The sequence below is a fragment of the Schistocerca americana genome, chromosome 2, assembly GCF_021461395.2.
Source record: "Schistocerca americana isolate TAMUIC-IGC-003095 chromosome 2, iqSchAmer2.1, whole genome shotgun sequence".
NCBI classification, from domain to species: domain Eukaryota; kingdom Metazoa; phylum Arthropoda; class Insecta; order Orthoptera; family Acrididae; genus Schistocerca; species Schistocerca americana.
This window is the reverse complement of record NC_060120.1, coordinates 284,592,897-284,608,146: the sequence shown is the minus strand read 5'-3', so window position 1 is coordinate 284,608,146 and position 15,250 is coordinate 284,592,897. Positions and strand designations below refer to the sequence as shown.

The following is a 15,250-nucleotide window of genomic DNA, read 5'->3' as shown; positions in this document are numbered from 1 at the left end:
TTCCGTTCCTCTAGAGACTTGCGGTACACGGCTGTTAGAAGGGGGGCAAGTTCTTTCGCGTACTCTGAGTAGAATCGAATTGGTATCCCGTCAGGTCCAGTGGACTTTCCTCTGTTGAGTGATTCCAGTTGCTTTTCTATTCCTTGGACACTTATTTCGATGTCAGCCATTTTTTCGTTTGTGCGAGGATTTAGAGAAGGAACTGCAGTGCGCTCTTCCTCTGTGAAACAGCTTTGGAAAAAGGTGTTTAGTATTTCAGCTTTACGCGTGTCATCCTCTGTTTCAATGCCATCATCATCCCGGAGTGTCTGGATATGCTGTTTCGAGCCACTTACTGATTTAACGTAAGACCAGAACTTCCTAGGATTTTCTGTCAAGTCGGTACATAGAATTTTACTTTCGAATTCACTGAACGCTTCACGCATAGCCCTCCTTACGCTAACTTTGACATCGTTTAGCTTCTGTTTGTCTGAGAGGATTTGGCTGCGTTTAAACTTAGAATGAAGCTCTCTTTGCTTTCGCAGTAAACTTTGTTGTTGAACCACGGTGGGTTTTTCCCGTCCCTCACAGTTTTACTCGGCACGTACCTGTCTAAAACGCATTTTACGATTGCCTTGAACTTTTTCCATAAACACTCAACATTGTCAGTGTCGGAACAGAAATTTTCGTTTTGATCTGTTAGGTAGTCTGAAATCTGCCTTCTATTACTCTTGCTAAACAGATAAACCTTCCTCCCTTTTTTTATATTCCTACTAACTTCCATATTCAGAGATACTGCAACGGCCTTATGATCACTGATTCCCTGTTCTGTACATACAGAGTCGAAAAGTTCGGGTCTGTTATCAGTAGGTCCAAGATGTTATCTCCACGAGTCGGTTCTCTGTTTAATTGCTCGAGGTAATTAGTGCACTCAGTATAATGTCACTCGATGCTCTGTCCCTACCACCCGTCCTAAACATCTGAGGGTCCCAATCTATATCTGGTAAATTGAAATCTCCACCTAAGACTATAACATGCTGAGAAAATTTATGTGAAATGTATTCCAAATTTTCTCTCAATTGTTCTGCTACTAATGCTGCTGAGTCGGGAGGTCGGTAAAAAAGGAGCCAATTATTAACGTAGCTCGGTTGTTGAGTGTAACCTCCACCCATAATAATTCACAGGAACTATCCACTTCTATTTCACTACAGGATAAACTACTACTAACAGCGATGAACACTCCACCACCGGTTGCATGCAATCTATCCTTTCTAAACACCGTCTGTACCTTTGTAAAAATTTCGGCAGAATTTATCTCTGGCTTCAACCAGCTTTCTGTACCTATAACGATTTCGGCTTCGGTGCTTTCTATCAGCACTTGAAGTTCCTGTGCTTTACCAACGCAGCTTCGACAGCGTTTTTATGACTTTATCTTCAGACACATAGGCACAGTTATGGAAGTGTTATACACTCGAAAGTACAGAGGTAGGACAAAAATATGGAAACATTGCGAGCAATTTATGCTTGAACGTAAATACAGATGCTAGCCAAGACTGCAAGCTGCGCTGTTGTACACTACTGGCCATTAAAATTGGTGCACCAAAAAGAAATGCAGATGATAAACGGGTATTCATTGGACAAATATATTATATCAGAACTGACATGTGATTACATTTTCACGCAATTTGGGTGCATAGTCCTGAGAAATCAATACCCAGAACAACCACCTCTGGCCGCAATAATGGCCTTGATACGCCTGGGCATTGAGTCAAACAGAGCTTGGATGGCGTGTACAGGTACATCTGCCCATGCAACTTCAACACGATACCACAGTTCATCAAGAGTAGTGACTGGCGTATTGTGACGAGCCAGTTGCTCGGCCACCATTGACCAGACGTTTTCAGTTGGTGAGAGATCTGGAGAATGTGGTGGCCAGGGCAGCAGTCGAACATTTTCTGTATCCAGAAAGGCCCGTACAGGACCTGCAATATGCGGTCGTACATTATCCTGCTGAAAATTTGGGTTTCGCAGGGATCGAATGAAGGGTAGAGCAACTGGTCGTAACACATCTGAAATGTAACGTCCACTGTTCAAAGTGCCGTCACTACGAACAATAGGTGACCGAGACGTGTAACCCATACCATCACGCCGGGTGATACGCCAGTATGAGGATAACGAATACACACTTCCAACGCGCGTTCATCGCGATGTCGCCAAAGACGTATGCGACCAACCTGATGCTGTGAACAGAAACTGGATTCACCCGAAAAAATGAAGTTTTTGCAATTCGTGCACCCAGGTTCGTCGTTGAGCACGCCATCACAGGCGCATCTGTCTGCGATGCAGCGTCAAGAGTAACCGCAGCCACGGTCTCCGAGCAGATAGTCGATGCTGCTGCAAACGTCGTCGAACTGTTCGTGCAGATGGTTGTTGTCTTGCAAACGTCCCCATCTGTTGACTCAGGGATCGAGACGTGGCTGCACGATCCGTTACAGCCATGCGGATAAGATGCCTGTCATCTCGACTGCTAGTGAGACGAGGCCGTTGGGATCCAGCACGGCGTTACGTATTACCCTCCTGAACCGACCGAGTCCATATTCTGCTAACAGTCATTGGATCTCGACCAACGCCAGCAGCAATGTCGTGATACGATAAACCGCAATCGCGATAGGCTACAATCCGACTTTATCAAAGTCGGAAACGTGATGGTACGCATTTCTCCTCCTTACACGAGGCATCACAACAACGTTTCACCAGGCAACGCCGGCCGACTGCTGTTTGTATATGAGAAATCGGTTGGAAACTTTCCTAATGTCAGCACGTTGTAGGTGTCGCCACCGGCGCCAACCTTGTGTGAATGCTCTGAAAAGCTAATCATTTGCATATGACAGCATCTTCTTCCTGTCGGTTATATTTCGTGTCTGTGGCACGTCATCTTCCTGGTGTAGCAATTTTAATGACCAGTAGTGTATTTGACCACGAACGCCACCTATACAGTGTCCTCAATACCGGTAAGTTGCCGCAAGTATCAGTCGTCGTTAGACCAGTGTTCTGTGCAGTTGTGAGTGCATTTTGTCGGACCCAAATATAAAGGGCGATCCAAAAGTTTCCGTTTGAGGGCGTGCTGCAGCGTATATTCAACGTAGCGCGACTTCGATGCGGGTATGCAAGCACCGACATGTAGCTAAGGGATTAGTGTGGCATTCGTGTCTTTACGACTTGCGTGCGGTACACGCGCAAACGCGAACAACGGCGACGTTATCGCCACATGCGTCCAAACAGGACCAATGTGCTGCGTTATTCTTTTCTTGGCTGCCGGAGAACAAACACCGGTAGACATTCCTCGGAGAACGAAAAAAGTGTATCGGGCAGCATGTCCGTCGAAAACCACTCTTGAGGAATGGTGTCCGACAAGGGATGCTACTGTTTACGATAACGCACGTCTCCGTATCGCAGACGTAACGCAGAAGCTGCGCCAACTCAAATGGAATGCACTCCAGCACCCGCCTTGTAGTCCTGATCTCTCCCCATACGATTATTACGCCTTCAGTCCCTTGAAAAAGTCCTTGAGGGGTCGACGACTCTTGTCGGACGAGGATGTGCAGCAGGCAGTTGCGATTTTCTTCACGCAGCAAGGCACGGTGTTCTACCAAACACGTCTCTTCAACCTAGTGCGTCGGTGTGACGATTATCTGATTGGCATTCCGATTCTGGACTGTACACTCTTCTAACGGAAACTTTTTGATCTACCTCTTATACGTTCGAACGTAGGCAAATGGTTGATGCTCTTAATGGTGGATGCTTCCATAACCAAAAGAGCCGAAGTGTTTGGTGTTTCAAGAGGCACCTAATCGAAGTTTACACCGCGAACAGGAAGAGGACTCTGGCGAAAAATAAGACGACGCCAGCTGCAAACGTCATTGCAGAAACAACACGAAGGGAGCTCCATAAGCAGCGAACTGCAGGGCGAGCTGGAATTCCAAAACCATTCATCACTGATGCAAATGCCCGTAACGTGGAGTCAAAGCCATAAAACCTGGACTGTGGAGCAATGACAGAAAGTTATTTGGTCGGCTGAGTCTTCTTTCGCGGTTTCCAAATTCTTTCCGAGTTTATGTCCCGAGATTGAAATATTGGGGGGGGGGGGGGGGAGGTTGGAGGGTTTCGGTGGCGATTTTGAAATATTTGGGGGGGGGGGGGGGGAGGGTTGGAGGGTTTCGGTGACGATTTGGGCAGCCATGTCGGGGTATTCGATGGACATCGTGGTTACTTTGTAAGGTCGCATTACTGCCAAGGATTATGTGATAGGCCGGCCGTAGTGGCCGAGCGGTTGGAGGCGTTTCAGTCTGGAACCGTGCGACCGCTACGGTCGTAGGTTCGAATCCTGCTTCGGACATGGATGTGTGTGATGTCTTTAGGTTAGTTAGGTTTAAGTAGTTCTAAGTGCTAGGGGACTAATGACCTCAGACGTTAAAGTCCCATAGTGCTCAGAGCCATTTGAACCATTATGTGATATTTTTGGCTGGTCAGGTCCACCCTATGGAAAAAACTTTGTTCCTGAGTAAGGATGCTGTGTTCCAAGACAACAGGGCCCCTCGCATCGTCTAGGACTGGTTTTGTGAACACGAGGATGAATCGTCGCATATTCCCTGAGCATCACAGTGACCAGATCGCTGTATTATTAAGCCTTTATGGTCTACTTCAGATAGAAGTGTGCATGATCGCTACCCGCCTCCACCCGCCTCCATCATCTTATCTGAACTTGCCACTATTTTGTAGGAAGAATGGTTGGTTGGTTGATTTAGGATGTTGTTGTGGTCTTCAGTCCAGAGACTGGTTTGATGCAGCTCTCCGTGCTACTCTATCCTGTGCAAGATTCTTCGTCTCCCAGTACTTACTGCAACCTTCATCCTTCTGAATCTGTTTAGTGTATTCATCTCTTTGTCTCCCTCTACGATTTTTACCCTCCACGCTGCCTTCCAGTACTAAATTGGTGATCCCTTGATGCCTCAGAATATGTTCTACCAACCGATCCATTCTTCTGGTCAAGTTGTGCCACAAATTTCTCCTCTCCCAAATTCTATTCATTACCTCCTCATTAGTTACGTGGTCTACCCATCTAATCTTCAGCATTCTTCTGTAGCACTACATTTCGAAAGCTTCTCTTCTTGTCTAAACTATTTATCGTCCACGTTTCACTTCCATACGTGGCTACACTCCATACAAATACTTTCAGAAACGATTTCCTGGCACTTAAATCTATACTTGGTGTTAACAAATTTCTCTTCTTCAGAAACACTTTCCTTGCCATTGCCAGTCTACATTTTATAGCTTCTCTACTTCGACCATCATCAGTTACTTTGCTCCCCAAATAGCAAAACTCATTTGGGATAAGGGGACCGAGGCCATCGGTTCCATCGGATTGTGGAAGAATGGGGAACGAAGTTGGCCATGTCCTTTCAAATGAACCATACCGGCATTTGCCTGAAGCGATTACGGAAATCGTGGAAGACCTAAACCAGGATGGCCGCACGCGGGTTTGAACCGTCGTCCTCTCGAATGCGAGTCCACTTTGCTAACCACTACGCCATCTCGCTCAGTGGAAGAACGGTGTACGATTCCCTTGAGAACCGTACAGAGCCTGTATTTATCTATCCATTCCGAGACGACTGGAAGCTATTTTGAATGCTAACTGGTTTCCTACGTTGTATCAGGCATAGTAATGTGTTGAGCTTTTCGTGCTTCCATATTTCCGCCGTGTGTATGCAATTTCGATAACGGCATCTACGTGTGAATGTGGACCCATAAAAAGGGAGATTGGTGTGTGTGCTCATGCGCGTTTGTGTGTGTGTGTGAAAAAATGTATACAGCATCATGGAATTAACGTGTTCTGAAAGCTTCGCTACACGTTTTCTGTGCACGGTGTGTGCAACAATGCTAATAAAAAGTGGAAACAGATACAAATAAAGAACCTCCTGTCGCTGCCTGTCCTCTTTAAGATGCACGCGGCGTGTGCAGAGGACGGCTCGCCTTCCGCGTTGCAGCGCTGCGAGGTGCGTGATGCGTTGTGTGTGCTGCGTGCTGATGCCTGACTTGGGTGCGGTTTGTGCGTGTGTTGCAGCGGAGCGGAAGACGTCGCTGGGCAAGGACTGGCACTCGGCGTGCCTGCGCTGCGAGAAGTGCAACAAGACGCTGACCCCGGGCAGCCACTCCGAGCACGAGGGAAAGCCCTACTGCACCCACCCGTGCTACAACGCGCTCTTCGGGCCCACAGGTGAGCCAAGAAACACTGCTGACCAACTACTCTCTCTCTAAAGTTAAAATCTTCTGGGTTGTTAAGCCTCTAAAATAATCGACGTTTCGGCCCTTCTGTTTGCATCTTCTTCAGGATCTTACGGTGTCCACTATTGCTAGAACACCGGAATATCCTGAAAAAGATCCCAGGAGAGAGGTCGAGACGTCGATTATTTTATAGGAAAAATGACGCGGTCTAACAACCCAGAAGACTTGTTGTATGTTAACCGGGGACCTAGAAACGACGGAGAGGCTCCGTCCCCCGCCGCAGCCGCAGTGGTCCACAACCCCACGACGACTACCGCTGTCCACTTCACCCCTCTGCCGCCCCACACCGAACCCAGGGTTATTGTGCGGTTCGGCCCCCGGTGGAACCAGACGAGTGTGACCCCTATGTTTCCGTGGTAGAGTAATGGTGGTGTACGCGTATGTGGAGAACTTGTTTGCGCAGCAATCGCCGACATTAGTGTAGCTGAGGCGGAATAAGGGGAACCAGCCCGCATTCGCCGAGGCAGATGGAAAACCGCCTAAAAACCATCCACAGACTGGCCGGTTCACCGGACCTCGACACAAGTCCGCCGGGCGGATTCGTGCCGGGGACCACCAGGCGTTCCTTCACCCTCGGAATGCCGTGCGTTAGATCGATCGGCTAACCGGGCGGGCAGATTTTAACTTTAAACACCCCGTATTTACCTACCAACGGATAAATTAATTTTTTCATGTATATACAGGGTGCGGCGCTTAAATCCGGACAGAAGAAACTTAAAACAAATTTGTTAAAAGAAAATAAAATAAAATTGGCTGAGATCCAGCAACCGTACATTATTTAGTTACAGGATGTATGCATAGCCACCTCGGTTGCACAAAATTATTGTCAAGTCATGGTCAATTTGACAATAATTTTGTGCAACCGAGGTGGCTATACATACATACATCCTGCAATTTAAATACAAAAGAAAATGAAAATCATTTTGCATGTAAGTGGTGATATCTTTCAGTGGTAAGATTACTCGATGTAACCTTCTTCAGCCGAAACAAACGCCTCCAGACTTGTCCTGAAGCGATCGCACGCACTCTTTAAAACAGCGCAGTCCATATTCGCGAGTGCTACTTCGATAGCGGTGCGCACAGATGCCTCGTCTTATTGGTAGTTCTTTTGACTGCACTCCAAGCATAGTAGACGAGGGGTTTTAAATCCGGGCTATTCGGTGGCCAGAACTCCTCGGATCAGAACATGTCAGCTTTGTCCCTAGTTTTGAACTAAATGACTCGTATGAAGTCCTCCTCTGCCGTCCGACGCCCAGTTCGCTCGCTGACATTCAATACTGACGCCAGTTTCCCCAGCGATTGTCCCGGGTCTTCCGAAATCAGTGCCTGACCCTTTTCGAAGACTGCCGCAGTTCGTGAACCGCGTTTCCTCGAATGAGGTTCCCTCGCGGGGTTAGCGGAACCTTCCCCAGATTTCTCCGAAGCATTATACTTGGTCACAGTATCTTTAACAATTGATCTCGGGTACCCTTAAAATCGAACTATTTGAGTGGGCCAAGGCCAAGCGTGAAGATTTTCGTTAATCGCGGCTCTTCGGTTGTACTCCGCATTTGTCCGTCATATCTCGGTCAGTTTGACTGTTCACTAGATGCCTATGGCTTCCAAGAAAGCCAATAGTTACCTTCGGCGGAATTACGATATGGCGGGAAATTCGAACTGGAATTTATTCACATTTTAGCGCCACACCCTGTAGATCGAGACAGCGAGAGTAAATTTGTACCAAGGCCGGGAATCGAAACCGGGTCGCCTGCTTACGAGGCAGGCGCGTTAGCCACCAAGCCACCGTGGCTCAGCGATTCAACACAACAGCACGGATTTTCTTGGCACACTTCCCGCCAGTATCCATGTTCTCATTGCCGCCCCAATCTACTTTAAATTTCCCCTTTCCCTCAGTTGGAAAATTGATGCAAGTAACTCAGAAGAGAAAGCGAAACGGTACACTAATAAAGAACACAGAGGACATCTAGTAAAATAAAAATTAATCACACATCGCCATCTGAAATACGGAAGATTATTACGACTAAAAATTAAAGTTTCTATGTCCAGTAAGACACTACAAAGTTGTGGCCCCATAATCAGTAATGTTGTTAGTCACCTCTGTAATGCATCATTAATCCAGGGTATTTTCCCAGACAGGTTAAATTATGCGCAGTTGTTAATAAATACCATATAGTGTCACTCCTTTCATCATTTTCTAAAAAAAATTGAGAAGGTAATGGGATATTTAGCCAGTTAAAGTTTGGATTTCAAAAGGGCCTTTCTACTGAGTCAGCTGTTTATATGAGCACATAATAAAGTCTCAAGTGATAAAATATTACCATTTGGGACTTTATGTGACCTAAACATGACATTTGATACTGTCAGTCATAAATCCTATATCAGAGAAGTTGAAATAAATGGTCGGAGATCTCCAAAAGTTTCATTAATAAGCATCCTTTATTCATTAGTGGTGACTAGTTTCGTACATTATGTCTATTTTCAAACCATCTGTCTTCGTAAGCAGTTACAATACAATCAAATACGGGTGCTCGGAAATAGCCACAGCAGACAATCCAGACTGCCAATGCAGATTGTTCAACACGCAATAAACGAAGTAGAATAGTAGCCATTTTTCATCTTCTTTTAAATATTTAAATATATGTTATACGTTTGTTATGTTGACACGTTCCCCATCCTAAAGTTTATCGTGAATGTGAACTATGGAACACATAAGTAAGTAACTAACTCTCTTCATATTTACATAGTCTTACATTCTCAACGTGTGTCATTGGACATTCACAGATGGATAAAGACCTTCTGTGATAACCTGACTGTTGGTACTTGTGAAACATGATTACTGGAGTAATCACACGTTTTTGGCACTGTTTCACAGTCAGTTTATCAGTAGCAGATAAAGAAGTAATCTACATATACTCATTACTCAGTTCCGTTCTATGATTTTATTCTCGATTTACAGATGGTCTTCTCTGCTGTATCCGCTGCTGAGGCCTATTGGCTCTTTCGCCTGATGAAAATCCACTGTTTTTTGTTTGTTTGAATTTAGTTCAAAAAATGGTTCAAATGGCTCTAAGCACTAAGGGACTTAAAATCTGAGGTCATCAGTCCCCTAGACTTAGAACTACTTAAACCTAACTAACCTAAGGACATCACACACATCCATGCCCGAGGCAGGATTCGAACCTGCGACCGTAGCGGTCACGCAGTTCCAGACTGTAGCGCCTAGATCCGCACGGCCACACCGGCCGGCTTGAATTTAGTGTTTGTATCTTGTACATTCTGGTAACTCGGCTTTTGTGTCTGTAGCACTTATGTCATGTGTGTCCCCTTGCATGAGCGGGACAATAACTGTAGCATTGCTCATTAATATTCTTCCAGCTTTCATAGTTATCATACGCGAACCCTTTTGCGACTGTGGTTGCGACATTCAGTTGTCACCTAACAGTCACCTGAGAAGCTAAAAACAGATTTGTGATTAAACAAATACAGGGCGTACATAAAGTCCGGGAACACTTTCAATTACTTATTGCACAAGAACTAACACTGTAAAGATGTCAAACATATTGCATTTCGAAGTGAAATTCTGAAAGTTTTTTTTTTTTTTTTTTTTTTTTTTTTTTTTTTTTTTTTTTTTTTTTTATAAAAATACAAACATTCGATATGCGAACCCTGAGTGACCCGGAAGACGTCAATACGATAATCGGGATTCTTGCCATACCCGTCCCAGCATGGCGACTGTGGCAGTCGCTTCCCGTATTCTCTCCCGGAGCTCTGTTACACCACGTGGTGGAGGCGGTACATACACCAGATCTTTAATGTGTCCTCACAGAAAAAAGTCACACGGAGTAAGGTCTGGTGATCGGGGAGGCCATTTCGAACTCCAACACACAGAAAGCTCGCTCCAATCTGAACTCGCCATGTTTGCGACTAGCGCTGACTGTCGGCAAATTACCAAACTATGCTGTGGCGATATACTCGTACATAAAAAAATAAACTTCCATGGTTTCTCTGCAAAATGACATATGTATGATATCTGTACGATGTTCGGTTCTTGTGCAGTAAATAATTGAAAGTGTTCCCGGACTTTTACACGCTGTATTTTTCAGAATATTGGAAAGGGTTTCGTTTGCGATATTATTGTCACATTCTGTCAAGTAACGATGGAAACTTCAGTTAATGCCCATATTTGTATATATGAAAATAATTGTTTTAATTTTCGACGTATCCCCATTGTAGGACAAATGTGATGTTTTTCCATCATTGAGATTTCGTAACTGAAGTGTGATTCTCGATGAGTACGAAACATCCATCTACGGATGACGTAAGCTCTTTACTGGACTTTCAACTGTTCGCGCGACTCCCCCCTCAGAGGTTCGAGTCCTCCCTCGGGCATGGGTGTGCCTCTCGTCCTTAGCGTAACTTAGTTTAAGTTAGATTAAGTAGTGTGTAAGCCTAGGGACCGATGACCTCAGCAGTTTGATCCCATAGGAACCTACCACAGATTTCCAATTTCACTGGACTCGAAATATTGTCCGTCCACAAATTACTTTAGATGTGAGGATAAAAGGAAATCAGAGAATGTCGAATACTGTGAGTGTCCCATATATTCTTACTTTACGCCCCTGTGTTTCTTCACTGTAGTGGAACTGTGGACGGGTGTGCTGTCCTGACGAAAGATGACTTTCCAGTTTTGCCATCCAAGTCTCTTAAGACCTGTGTTTTCTTTCGTCAAAGTTCTCTAGGAGACGTCCAAGTCATTTGTCAGTTAATGTTTCTCTGCTTTTTTGTATGTACGTCCACTGGTTCCACCCATTTGCTTTTATTGCTCTCTAGCTACTGGCATCAAGTGGTTGTCCCACGTCTCATTCACACAAGAAAATCCCCGCACTTGTCAGTCGGATTCTATTGACGAATTTACTTATTAAGATCGAAACATTCGTTTTCGCCTTTCTTTTTGGTCAACATTCAGTTGATGCTACACTCATTTTGCACAGATCTTTCTCATAGTTAATTCTCCATATTGTCTTTCTCGTCCTTTTGGCCTGTCTCGCAAGCACTGTTCATTCAAGACCTAATGCCTGAAACACTCATTTCTGCCACTGGTTCAAAATAATCGGCTTAGCGTGCTCTGTCAGCGTTATTTTGGCTCTACGGATTGGGACAACCTATGTAAACTCCACAAACCGTTGTACAGGGTTTCTTCCTACCAATATTGTTGATTTTCTGGCCTATTCTACTCTCGCATGAAGCAGAGGAAAATGACAATCTGCATGGCTTAGTAGGGGCTCTTTTACCTTATTTGTGATGGTTTCTACGCAAAGTTTACGGTGGAACCAGCAAAACTGTTCACAGTATTCTTTGAATTCAAAGGCTCTAATTTACTCAAAAGGCTGTCGTGAAATCAACGTCACCTTTCTTCCGAAGATTTTCATTTTATATTCTCTGTTCCTCCTTGTTTGGACAAAGCCGTTGTTCTGCAACTGTGTATTTCATTAATGAAAGATCCCTCCAGTTGCTGGACTCTTTTTGCTGTCTTGATCTTGTTAATTTTGGACGACATTGTGCCGGGCATGATGACTTATCTTACATTCAGTTTGCTACAAAGATTTTTGCACAGTATGTTTCACATATGTACATTGCAAACACGATTGTAAGTTGACACTTCCTTCATCTACATCTACATCTATACTCCGCGAGCCACCTTACGGTGTGTGACGGAGGGTACTTATTGTACCACTATCTGATCCCCCCTTCCCTGTTCCATTCACGAATTGTGCGTGGGAAGAACGACTGCTTGTAAGTCTCCGTATTTGCTCTAATTTCTCGGATATTTTCGTTGTGATCATTACGCGAGATATATGTGGGCGGTAGTAATATGTTGCCCATCTCTTCCCGGAATGTGCTCTCTCGTAATTTCGATAATAAACCTCTCCGTATTGCGTAACGCCTTTCTTGAAGTGTCCGCCACTGGAGCTTGTTCAGCATCTCCGTAACGCTCTCGCGCTGACTAAATGTCCCCATGACGAATCGCGCTGCTTTTCGCTGGATCATGTCTATCTCTTCTATTAATCCAACCTGGTAAGTGTCCCATACTGATGAGCAATACTCAAGAATCGGACGAACAAGCGTTTTGTAAGCTACTTCTTTCGTCGATGAGTCACATTTTCTTAGAATTCTTCCTATGAATCTCAACCTGGCGCCTGCTTTTCCCACTATTTGTTTTATGTGATCATTCCACTTCAGATCGCTCCGGATAGTAACTCCTAAGTATTTTACGGTCGTTACCGCTTCCAATGATTTACCACCTATGGCATAATCGTACTGGAATGGATTTCTGCCCCTATGTATGCGCATTATATTACATTTATCTACGTTTAGGGAAAGCTGCCAGCTGTCGCACCATGCATTAATCCTCTGCAGGTCCTCCTGGAGTACGTACGAGTCTTCTGATGTTGCTACTTTCTTGTAGACAACCGTGTCATCTGCAAATAGCCTCACGGAGCTACCGATGTTGTCAACTAAGTCATTTATGTATATTGTAAACAATAAAGGTCCTATCACGCTTCCCTGCGGTACTCCCGAAATTACCTCTACATCTGCAGATTTTGAACCGTTAAGAATGACATGTTGTGTTCTTTCTTCTAGGAAATCCTGAATCCAATCACAAACCTGGTCCGATATTCCGTAAGCTCGTATTTTTTTCACTAAACGTAAGTGCGGAACCGTATCAAATGCCTTCCTGAAGTCCAGGAATACGCCATCAATCTGCTCGCCAGTGTCTACGGCACTGTGAATTTCTTGGGCAAATAGGGCGAGCTGAGTTTCACATGATCTCTGTTTGCGGAATCCATGTTGGTTATGATGAAGGAGATTTGTATTATCTAAGAACGTCATAATACGAGAACACAAAACATGTTCCATTATTCTACAACAGATTGACGTAAGCGAAATAGGCCTATAATTATTCGCATCTGATTTATGACTCTTCTTGAAAATGGGAACGACCTGCGCTTTCTTCCAGTCGCTAGGTACTTTACGTTCTTCCAGCGATCTACGATAAATTGCTGATAGAAAGGGGGCAAGTTCTTTAGCATAATCACTGTAGAATCTTAAGGGTATCTCGTCTGGTCCGGATGCTTTTCCGCTACTAAGTGATAGCAGTTGTTTTTCAATTCCGATATCGTTTATTTCAATATTTTCCATTTTGGCGTCCGTGCGACGGCTGAAGTCAGGGACCGTGTTACGATTTTCCGCAGTGAAACAGTTTCGGAACACTGAATTCAGTATTTCTGCCTTTCTTCGGTCGTCCTCTGTTTCGGTGCCATCGTGGTCAACGAGTGACTGAATAGGGGATTTAGATCCGCTTACCGATTTTACATATGACCAAAACTTTTTAGGGTTCTTGTTTAGATTGTTTGCCAATGTTTTATGTTCGAATTCGTTGAATGCTTCTCTCATTGCTCTCTTTACGCTCTTTTTCGCTTCGTTCAGCTTTTCCTTATCAGCTATGATTCGACTACTCTTAAACCTATGATGAAGCTTTCTTTGTTTCCGTAGTACCTTTCGTACATGATTGTTATACCACGGTGGATCTTTCCCCTCGCTTTGGACCTTAGTCGGTACGAACTTATCTAAGGCGTACTGGACGATGTTTCTGAATTTTTTCCATTTTTGTTCCACATCCTCTTCCTCAGAAATGAACGTTTGATGGTGGTCACTCAGATATTCTGCGATTTGTGCCCTATCACTCTTGTTAAGCAAATATATTTTCCTTCCTTTCTTGGCATTTCTTATTACACTTGTAGTCATTGATGCAACCACTGACTTATGATCACTGATACCCTCTTCTACATTCACGGAGTCGAAAAGTTCCGGTCTATTTGTTGCTATGAGGTCTAAAACGTTAGCTTCACGAGTTGGTTCTCTAACTATCTGCTCGAAGTAATTCTCGGACAAGGCAGTCAGGATAATGTCACAAGAGTCTCTGTCCCTGGCTCCAGTTCTGATTGTGTGACTATCCCATTCTATACCTGGTAGATTGAAGTCTCCCCCTATTACAATAGTATGATCACGAAACTTCTTCACGACGTTCTGCAGGTTCTCTCTGAGGCGCTCAACTACTACGGTTGCTGATGCAGGTGGTCTATAGAGGCATCCGACTATCATATCTGACCCACCTTTGATACTTAACTTAACCCAGATTACTTCACATTCGCATTCGCTAATAACTTCACTGGATATTATTGAATTCTTTACTGCTATAAATACTCCTCCACCATTGGCGTTTATCCTATCCTTGCGGTATATATTCCATTCTGTGTCTAGGATTTCGTTGCTGTTCACTTCCGGTTTTAACCAACTTTCCGTTCCTAATACTATATGCGCACTATTTCCTTCAATAAGAGATACTAATTCAGGAACCTTGCCCTGGATACTCCTGCAGTTTACCAATATTACGTTAACTTTTCCTGTTTTTGGTCTCTGAGGACGGACGTTCTTTATCAACGATGATAATGTCCTCTCTGGTAAGCCGTCAGGTATTTTATCGTTTCGCCCAAGGGGGGGTCCCTCTAACCTAAAAAACCCCCGTGTGCACGCCACACGTACTCTGCTACCCTAGTAGCTGCTTCCGGTGTGTAGTGCACGCCTGACCTGTCTAGGGGGGCCCTACAGTTCTCCACCCAATAACGGAGGTCGATGAATTTGCAACCATTATAGTCGCAGAGTCGTCTGAGCCTCTGGTTTAGACCCTCCACACGGCTCCAAACCAGAGGACCGCGATCGACTCTGGGCACTATGCTGCAGATATTAAGCTCAGCTTGCACTCCGCGTGCGATGCTGGTTGTCTTCACCAAATCAGCCAGCCGCTGGAAGGAACCAAGGATGGCCTCAGAACCCAAGCGGCAGGCGTCATTCGTTCCGACATGTGCTA

At 44.8% G+C, this 15,250-nt stretch overlaps 1 protein-coding gene across 1 annotated transcript in view; it reads left to right on the top strand.

Moving 5' to 3' along the window:
* Window positions 1–15,250, top strand: part of LOC124595623 (cysteine-rich protein 1-like) — a 135,078-nt gene that overhangs the window by 116,139 nt on the left and 3,689 nt on the right. Inside the window, exon 2 of the mRNA XM_047134444.1 lies at window positions 6,101–6,253. Within this exon, the coding sequence (XP_046990400.1) occupies window positions 6,101–6,253 (153 nt within the window). The remainder of the gene's footprint in view (window positions 1–6,100; window positions 6,254–15,250) is intronic.